At 40.6% G+C, this 10,000-nt stretch overlaps 1 protein-coding gene across 1 annotated transcript; it reads left to right on the forward strand.

The window, feature by feature from the left end:
- Positions 1 to 1,829: 1,829 nt before the first annotated feature.
- Positions 1,830 to 8,820, forward strand: LOC116678070 (transcription initiation factor TFIID subunit 1). Its single transcript, XM_032508157.1, has 4 exons — positions 1,830 to 1,845; positions 3,286 to 3,408; positions 7,800 to 7,872; positions 7,947 to 8,820. Exons 1-4 carry the CDS (start codon positions 1,830 to 1,832, stop codon positions 8,575 to 8,577), a joined length of 843 nt encoding a protein of 280 aa, XP_032364048.1. The 3' UTR covers positions 8,578 to 8,820.
- The last annotated feature ends 1,180 nt before the right edge of the window (positions 8,821 to 10,000 follow it).

Raw genomic sequence — 10,000 nt, forward strand, 5'->3', positions numbered from 1 at the left:
GCAGTACTTTAAGATTCTCAAAATACGTCACGAAGGGTTGCATGTACACCTTCAACGTGGTCATCCTTCCGGGTCAAAATTGAAGATTACATTTTCCGTTTCTTTTGTCAATTTTTTCAAAGCTTTTATTGTATCAATAACCCAAATTTATGACATTGTACCTATTTTTGAGTTAAAAAAGCAGAAATAGAAATATGTGTGACTAAAAGTTAAGATCACAGGATGTTGAGTGAATCACGGACTCACTTTTCTCAAAGTGTAGTCAGGATGTTTTTTTTTTTTTAAAATGCTATTAAAATTAAATAAAACACCTTAAATTCAATAAAAAGCAATCATTCATTCGTAACTTTACCTGCAAAAAAAACGGACTGTATATGTATCATGCATCCATGCATTAATTTTAGGAAATTTGCTTGACAGAAACCCATATTTTTCCAGCTTTGGTTTCTTTTTTCTAAAACCTGAGCTGGTCTAATAACAGGTTTTACACTTATTCTTGGAATTCATGGTCAGAAAATCGCATTTACATCAAACTATGCATAATTGTTTCGTTAAAAAAGGCAGAAATGATGAATTATTTTGACTAATAGTTAAGATCAGAGGCGTTGAGGGGGGTAGATGTCAAAGTTTGTCCGGATACTGTTTGGAAAACCATTAGAAAAAGAATTCAAATGCTATAAGATGAAATAAAACACCCCAAAAAATTCATGAAAGTAATCTTACTTTTACTTGAGAACGGAATCATCCATGTTATTTTTCGGGCAACTTGGTTGAAAGAAATCTTATATCTGATACAAAAACACTTTGAAACGGGTCAATTTGACCCGAGGACAACACAAGGGTTAATCTTTCATTTGGAAAACAAATATTGAAATCAAACGGACAGGGCTGAATTTGAATTTTGACTTTGGATAAAGTTTGGACAGATGACCAAATTGATTTAGACGGGGGGGCACAACCAAAATGTGTGTGTTGAATCAGCTGGAGAGAGGGAACATCTATCACAACCATCACCCCTGTCCGTTTACATCTCCATTCCCTGGACAATATCTGCTAACCCAGCCTACTGAAATGAGCCCTATGCACCACTTTAAACCGTTTCTTAGCTTTTTTAATGCTTGAATCTTTTACAGTGTCTGCCTTCAGCACAAATGGTTCAAGTAGACAATGACCGGCTCTCTCTTTCCGTATTTAACAGCTCCTCGCTGCCGGAAGTCGTCTGGGCCTCCTTAGTGAAGGCTGTCTCAAAGTCTTATTCCGGCCCTGGGAGCAAGGATGGAGGATGGAGGATGGACAAAAGATCTCTTAGGGCAATAACTGAGGATACAGAGCAACCTTCCAGAAGCCGCGTAGCTGAAAGTTGTTACTAACTTTGCTTATACAGCCGACAAATTTAGGAGCCAATCACCACAATACAAGCCACGTGCCAGGCTTGTGTCAGTATGTGACTCTGAGAGCCAATGACTGAGCGGGAGAGAGACGAGACGTGTGTGACTCGAACATCTCACAACACCAACAAAATGTACAACGAATGTCGGGGCAAGAACGTCCTGCACTCTTTAAACATTTGAACATCAATGTGAGTCATCAATTTTTCACTCTGAAGGCGCGCGGCTGTTGTTTCATTCCTGTCGGCTCTCTGCACTGGGCGGGGCTACGCTAATAGGGGCCGTGCCTCTGGTTGCTCAGTTCCCCTGTGACTGACGCACACACACGCGCACCACACACACACACACACACAACACACACACACACAAACACACACACACACCACACACACGCACACACGCACGCACACACACACAAGATGGATGCAGGAATAACCGGAGATGACAGGTTTTACAGGTAAATTGAGGACAGCCACGCTCGTTATTGTAAGTGCAATGACAAGTTAAAGTCCAGTAAGTCCTTTATTAAAACGTTTGAATTTGTCCCAGGCCAGGATAGGAAATTAACTAAAATGGAAAATGTCAACAAGCCACTGACATGTACAGCATGTTGATAGTTGTTGATTCAACATATATCTACGTCTAAATCCACCAGCCATTTTCTATTACCCCAACGTTTGCTGCTTTCACAGCGGTGTTGGTGTAAGGAAGGAAAGGAACCAGGGTCCTTTAGGCTTGGATCTTCCAACTTTCTCTGTTTTCTTCAATAACTACATAACAAGATACATGCACTTCTTCAGGTTTGAGTAGTGCATTTTAAAATGAACTATTGCTACTTAAGTACAAAAAAAAAGTTGAATTCTTAGTACTTCCACTTAACCCCCATGTTGTACTCATATTGTCCTCATGTTTCTCATGTTGTCCTATATCTATGTCTTTTAATTAACCCAAAACAACATGATTGATTCCACCCAATGCTCTTTGTCAAGTACAAATCTCTACTTTCATTAATTTTGGGTCTTATTCAATTTTATAGCATTAGAAAACAAATTGAAGTGTTTTTGAAATAGGTTGAGTAAAAGTTGACATATTCCAGTCTGTGATGATCATCAAACATCCATTCCTTTAATTTTAGTCTCAATAATTCCTAATTTCTGCTTTTCTAACTCGAACATTAGGTATAATTTCCTATAAATGAGGTTTGTTGAACATAATTTCCAAAAATAACTGGAAAATAAAGTTGATAAGTGTACGTAGTGTTGAAAACGTAAGAAAAAGTTAAAAACATTGATAAAAAGCATCAATAAAAGTGTTGATTTTCAGTTGGACAGGAAGAACCCACACGAGGGTTAAGTGTGTTGCTTAAAGAGCTTCAACTTAAGTCACTTTTTTGATAGAGCACTTGTACTTTTACTCAAGTCTGGGCTCTAGTTCTTAATGTACGTGTCTGCTTATGACACAGAGGCCGACAGTAATGAACACACACAAATACACAAAACACAATCAGAAAACATCTTCATTAACTAGACAACACACGCCCAGCATTTAGCACACCCACTGCAAATACACACAACCACGTAGTGTACACAAATACACCGCAAATACACAAACAATGCAAAAAAGGAACGCAAATGCAACAGGTTCCATGATGGTAGTTTGCGGGCCCTTCGGGACTTTTGACCCCTCGGCAATAAATGTTGTTAACCACATTTTTTCATTTATGATTCAAAGTGACACTGAGCTGTCTGACTAATCCATGTGAGGCAACATCTGTGGCTCTCCCAGTGCATGCTGGGACAAACACCAAACCGGTTGACCTGGCTATACACAAATACTTGATGTGAAAGGATGTTCTGTAAACAGGCAAAGTCTGCATTCACTCTGTTCTTCTCACTAGGCGTGAACCCGGTGACTCAGCGCTCCTCCCTGGAGATCCAGGCCAATCACATGACTGTTTTGAATCTCCAAGGAACTAAAATCCCGTCTAGCAACAAGTCCTCACACCGAAATGATCAAACCGGTATGTTGTCCGTGTTTTTTCAACACAAACCATCCCAATACTGACTATGAGCCTCAAGTTGGGTTGGGAACCGGAGGGTCGCTGGTTCAAGTCCATATGCGGACCAAAAGTATGGTGGGGGACTGGTAGCTGGAGAGGGCCCCAAGGTGCTCTTGAGCAAGGCACCGAACCACCAACTGCTTGGGGCGCTTTTCCATGGACAACCCCCCCCCACACACACACACACACACACACTCTGACATCTCTCTATTAGTGCATGTGTAGGCACTGAGCATGTGTGTTTAGTTCAGGCCTGTGTGTAATAACAACAGAGTGTAAATTGTAATTTCCCCTTGTGGGACTAAGGATAGATTAATCTTAAATCATGTCTACCACATGTTTATCTGTGTATATATATATATATTTATACACTCAAGTGGACGGTCAACACCACAACCATAAAGACAGTGGAGAACAATGTCGTTTGGATCACTTTTCAGAGCCATTTGATGAACAATAGAAACACTGACAGACAATCAGAATCCATCTTAGTTTACAACATAGCAACAAAGAGAGAGAGAGAGAAAGAGAGAGAGAGAGAGAGAGAGAGAGAGAGAGAGAGAGAGAGAGAGAGAGAGAGAGAGAGACACTGGTGGGCAGGTCTAGAGGCGGGGCCCGGGGTGCCCCCCCACCCTCGTGCCCCATCTGGGTTTGCAACGTAGCATGACAGAGAGAGAGAGAGATGGTGGGCAGGTCTAGAGGCGGGGCCCGGGATGCCCCCCCCTCCTCTGCCATCGTGCCCCTACGTTCCATTGGTCTAGACTGCTGTCATCTGACATTTCATTTCCATTGGATCAGAGTCCTGTCACTTCGCTTCCTCTCCTGCCATTCGCTGCCTTTCCATTTGGTTAAATGCATGTATCCTTTAAACACACATTGTATGCCAACCGTGTACTTAGTTAAGATTTGGAGGCTGGTTTTGAAGTAGAGACATATTGAACTTATTGCTGTAACACATCCACTGTGTATTGCATTTTATTTCTGTTCTGTTTCCTGTTAGCTGATGTACATTGAGCTTTTCTTTGATGAAGTTGAAGATATACTTTTGCATGTGTATTGGGCTTTTTATACAGTTCTGTGAAAAAGAATCCCCCCAGCCCTTGGCACATGACCTAATGTTTCCACGACGACTATCCAAAATCTTTGCCGTAATAGAAAATGTGTATTATATTGGAGACAAAATGTGTTATTACAAATATCAAAATAACAATGTGCTGTCCATCCTATCCAATATTTTCCTACATTCCTGTATAATAAATATGAAATGAAAAATGAAAATACCTATCTATCTCTCTCTCTCTCTCTCTGTTTTCTGGGAAAGGCTGCCGTGTCAGTTGTACGCCAGCGATACGATGGTGGACACCATCTCCTTGGTTACCACACATTGATCGCCTCGCGTCTAGTTGTGGAGCCTTGTCCTTCACAAGAGGACCTGTAGACCCAGCAGATCCAAGGCCAAGTGTCCCTCCCGTGTGCAAAGCCCTCTAGGATTGTGGGTAGTGTGTAAAATTCTTTCCTGATCCAAATAGTGGGAAAACAAACTGTGCTTTCCATATACCAGACTTAAAAGTGTAGGTTGAGATTTGTATACAGTTGAAATGAAGGCAATTTAATTTTCTCCACAGAGGATAGAGGTAGTCAAACCTCTGAGAATGCTAATATGTTCAGGTTCAAGTGCAGCTTTGGCTAGTGTCCAGCATGCTACATCAATGCAGAGAGGACATCTTGTATGAAATGTTCTTATCCATATACGTACACTCACCTAAAGGATTATTAGGAACCTGTTCAATGCAATTGTCTAATCAACCAATCACATGGCAGTTGCTTCAATGCATTTAGGGGTGTGGTCCTGGTCCAGACCATCTCCTGAACTCCAAACTGAATGTCAGAATGGGAAAGAAAGGGGAATTAAGCAATTTTGAGCGTGGCATGGTTGTTGGTGCTATCTATATAATCTGCTCAGTTAATGGGATTTTCACGCACAACCGTTTCTAGGGTTTACAAAGAATGGTGTGAAAAGGGAAAAACATCCAGCATGCAGCAGTCCTGTGGGCGAAAATGCCTTGTTGATGCTAGAGGTCAGAGGAGAATGGGCCGACTGATTCAAGCTGATAGAAGAGCAACTTTGACTGAAATATCCACTTGTTACAACCGAGGTATGCAGCAAAGCATTTGTGAAGCCACAACACCCACAACCTTGAGGCGGATGGGCTACAACAGCAGAAGACCCCACCGGGTACCACTCATCTTCACTACAAATAGGGAAAAGGGGCTACAATTTGCAAGAGCTTATCAAAATTGGACAGTTGAAGACTGGAAAAATGTTGCCTGGTCTGATGAGTCTCGATTTCTGTTGAGACCTTCAGACGGTAGAGTCAGAATTTGGCGTAAACAGAATGAGAACATGGTTCCATCATGCCTTGCTACCACTGTGCAGGCTGGTGGTGGTGGTGTAATGGTGTGGGGGATGTTTTCTTGGCACACTTTAGGCCCCTTAGTGCCAATTGGGCATGGTTTAAATGCCACGGCCTACCTGAGCATTGTTTCTGACCATGTCCATCCCTTTATGGCCACCATGTACCCATCCTCTGATGGCTACTTCCAGCAGGATAAGGCACCATGTCACAAAGCTCACATCATTTCAAATTGGTTTCTTGAACATGACGATGAGTTCACTGGACTAAAATGACCCCCACAGTCACCAGATCTCAACCCAATAGAGCATCTTTGGGATGTAGTGGAACGGGAGCTTCGTGCCCTGGATGTGCATCCCACAAATCTCCATCAACTGCAAGATGCCATCCTATCAATATGGGCCAACGTTTCTAAAGAATGCTTTCAGCACCTTGTTGAATCAATGCCACGTAGAATTAAGGCCGTTCTGAAGGCAAAAGGGGGTGAAACACAGTATTAGTATGGTGTTCCTAATAATCCTTGAGGTGAGTGTAGAATCAGTGGGGCGGGACACTCTGGCTAAAAATGGATTAACCCTCTGAGGTCTAAAGGCATTTTTAGATATCTTCTTAAATTCTCGAAAAGCATTTCTACGAGACTGACTGATTACTTTGAGTTATTTTTGGAATCTATGGTCAATAAACCTCATTTATAGGAAATTAAACCTAATGTTTGAGTTAGAAAAGCAGAAATTAGGAATTATTTAGACTCAAATTAAAGGAATGGAAGTTGATGGATAATCACAGACTGGAATATGTCAACTTTTACTCAATACTATTTCAAAACACTTAAGCAACATCAAAACAGTAAAGGATGGCTGTGATTGATGGATGGGAAATCAGATGGAAGATAATACACACTCCATGTTAACAGTACATTTTTTTAAAATAAGATACATACTGTATAATGCACAACATAAGCTAGAAACTGACAGTTGATCTGAAATAATACAACAACTACAATGACGTAAATGATGTACAACACTAACAAAGGACACACAGTCCCAGTCCGTTTAATCGGGACATGTCACTTCAGAAGAATGTGACAGTACGTGTATGGCGAGTGAAACCCTCCCTAAATACGCGATGGTTGTTTTAATTGTGCATGATCACACCTTTCACATGAGCCATCACTCACATGTGCACATATTTCATTGCCATTGTCTTGAGACTGAGGTCATCTCAGGTACTTGGCCTATAAAAGTGTATCTAGAATCATAAAACGTCACATTTTCATTGACATCGGTGGATGACATTCAAGCTGAGAATCATAACCTGTAAGTATTTTCATGTCTTAAATTAGTCCAACATGCATCAAAGGCAATTTCTTTTTTTCCAAGACAGAGATTGTATTGATGTTGAAATTATGTTTTACATCATTTTAATTTTTTGTAAATGAATGTGTGTGTGTATGTTTGTGTTACTGCTGGTTTTGCTCTGCTATAGATTTGAGGAATGATTGACTATTAACTATTATACTGTAATTTATTTCATACTATATACATATATTTTGTGTGTGTATGTATTTAAACCAGGATTTCTCAACTTTTTAATGGTTCATTATCCCCAAAAAGGTGTCAACAAAGTTTTGAAACTGCAAAAAGTATATATTTTATGCATTATATTTATGAAATGTATGTGAATAGCTCCCAGAGAAATGTTTTTAGACATCAAATAGGTAAATTACATTATAATAGTTAATAGTCAATCATTCCTCAAATCTATAGCAGAGCAAAACGAGCCGCAGCTGTGTGTGTCTGTTGTGTGTTTTTCAATAATTCAATAAGCATCTTTAAGTTATTTTAAGTTGTCAGCTCAGAGATAGACATTCAACAGAAGCACAAACAGCAATCCACTCACAAGAAAAAACATTTGAACGTTACCAATTTTATTTTTCAGAGAGCCGAGAAGAGAAACGACACCATCGTCACCATGATTGCAAAGATTTGTTTCCTCGTCCTTCTGTTCGTTGGTAAGAGAAACTTTCAACCGCAAATTAAGTTGTTGCAAATATGAAACTGAACTAACAATTTCTCCTCAAAACAGCTTCTGGCAACTCACAGGCCAGTACCACAGCAGGAGGTACCACAGCAGCAGGTACCACAGCAGGAGGTACCACAGCAGCAGTAACCACAGCAGCAGGTACCACAGCAGCAGTAACCACAGCAGCAGGTACCACAGCAGCAGGTACCACAGCAGCAGGTACCACAGCAGCAGTAACCACAGCAGCAGGTACCACAGCAGCAGTAACCACAGCAGCAGGTACCACAGCAGCAGGTACCACAGCAGCAGTAACCACAGCAGCAGGTACCACAGCAGCAGGTACCACAGCAGCAGTAACCACAGCAGCAGGTACCACAGCAGGAGGTACCACAGCAGCAGGTACCACAGCAGCAGGTACCACAGCAGCAGGTACCACAGCAGGAGGTACCACAGCAGGAGGTACCACAGCAGCAGGTACCACAGCAGCAGGTACCACAGCAGGAGGTACCACAGCAGCACCTACCACAGCAACTACCGTAGCGACTACCAACACAACTACAAATCCGACCACCTCCTCCGCCCTCATCAACCAAATCAGTCTCATCTCCATTGTCGTGGCTGTGCTGACACCTGTTCTCTACTCAGGTTGCTGAAGGTGTTAAGTGCAGTTCTCATCCTGTGCATGAATCACTGAAAATGGAAGGATTTTGGTTTACATAATGTAAGCTGATATGCTAAGTGCTGGTTTACTGATGCGTGTTTGCACACTGGACCTTGTTGGAGGTGTTGAGAATTAATCCAAATGCCTGTGATAACTACATGTTGTTTTGATTCAGAGGCCAGTGAGTGAATCTGTCTAATAATATTAAATATTAACTTTATGTATGTCATCACATGATAACAAAATGGTTTACAATAAAATGTTTTTGCCAAGCTATGGAGTTGTCACTCATAATTTAATATTTACATATATATATATATATACACAAATGTTGGTTATTTTTATGAAATATCAGCTATTCTGCTTCATCAGGACCGTGCAGGTTTCAGCAGACTTGTCCAGGTAAAAGCTTTCTCGAGTGTTTTCAGGCTCATCACACAGTCTTCATATTTAAAATCCTTTATTAATCCCACAATGGGGAAATTCACACTGTTGCAGAGGCTAGTCATGAGAGGAAAAGTATAAGACACACATTGATACACAATAATAAATTTAATTAAAAAGAGTTACTAGTAATATTGAACAGTAAAATGTATAGGAGGAGTCGTCCATGGAGGATCATTTGACCACTGTCCCCCAAGTCTCCCACCATCTCCACGGCGTCAAGGGGGGCAACCAAGTTATCTTAGAGACAGGATGGGATTGGCTCATTGGGGGCAACGAGTGGGCCGGTCTGGGGTGGGGGGGGGGGGGGGGCAGTAGCTCTGTCAGTAGGGATTAGACATGTTTACAGTACAAGGGTTAAATTCTCGAAAAGCATTTATACGAGAGTCAGCACAAAGTGGGGGAGGAAAGAGTCCTGAGGAAGAAGGGTGTCCATTCAGCAGAATGAGACTGAGACACACAAAGTAGTTATTAAGAAAGTAATATTCCCAATAACCATCACATAAGTGTGATTAACTGATGCTCTGATACTTCTGAATTTGTTTAACCCTCGTGTTGTCTTCCCGTCAAAAGAAAATTGAAAATCAACATTTTTGTTCACGCTTTTTATCTGATTTTAACATTTTCTTACGTTTTTTTTCCCATTTTTTCAACATTTTTGATGCTTTTTTTTCAATGTTTGTCACTTTTTTTGACGTTTTCAACACTACGTAACACATACTTATTAATGTTAGTTATTTTTGGAATTTATGGTCAATAAACCTCATTTAAAGGAAATTACACCTAATGTTTGAGTTAGAAAAGCAGAACTTACGAATTATTTAGACTAAAATTAAAGGAATAGATAGATAGATAGATAGATAGATAGATAGATAGCTAGATAGATATTTATTGATCCCAAAAAATGGGAAATTATGGTGTTACAGCAGTACACGTACATTTGTCACACAACACAGACTATAAATATAAATGAGGTATTAGTAAAAAATATACATACACACAGTTTACATGA

Source organism: Etheostoma spectabile, unplaced genomic scaffold, assembly GCF_008692095.1.
Source record: "Etheostoma spectabile isolate EspeVRDwgs_2016 unplaced genomic scaffold, UIUC_Espe_1.0 scaffold00006415, whole genome shotgun sequence".
Classification (NCBI taxonomy): Eukaryota; Metazoa; Chordata; class Actinopteri; order Perciformes; family Percidae; genus Etheostoma; species Etheostoma spectabile.

What these genes read in the sequence shown, in the direction of transcription:
- LOC116678070 (XM_032508157.1), top strand. An exon ending in ACACCGAAATGATCAAACCG is followed by an intron (nt 3,409 to 7,799) that starts GTATGTTGTCCG and finishes TTTATTTTTCAG; the next exon opens with AGAGCCGAGAAGAGAAACGA. An exon ending in CCTCGTCCTTCTGTTCGTTG is followed by an intron (nt 7,873 to 7,946) that starts GTAAGAGAAACT and finishes TCCTCAAAACAG; the next exon opens with CTTCTGGCAACTCACAGGCC.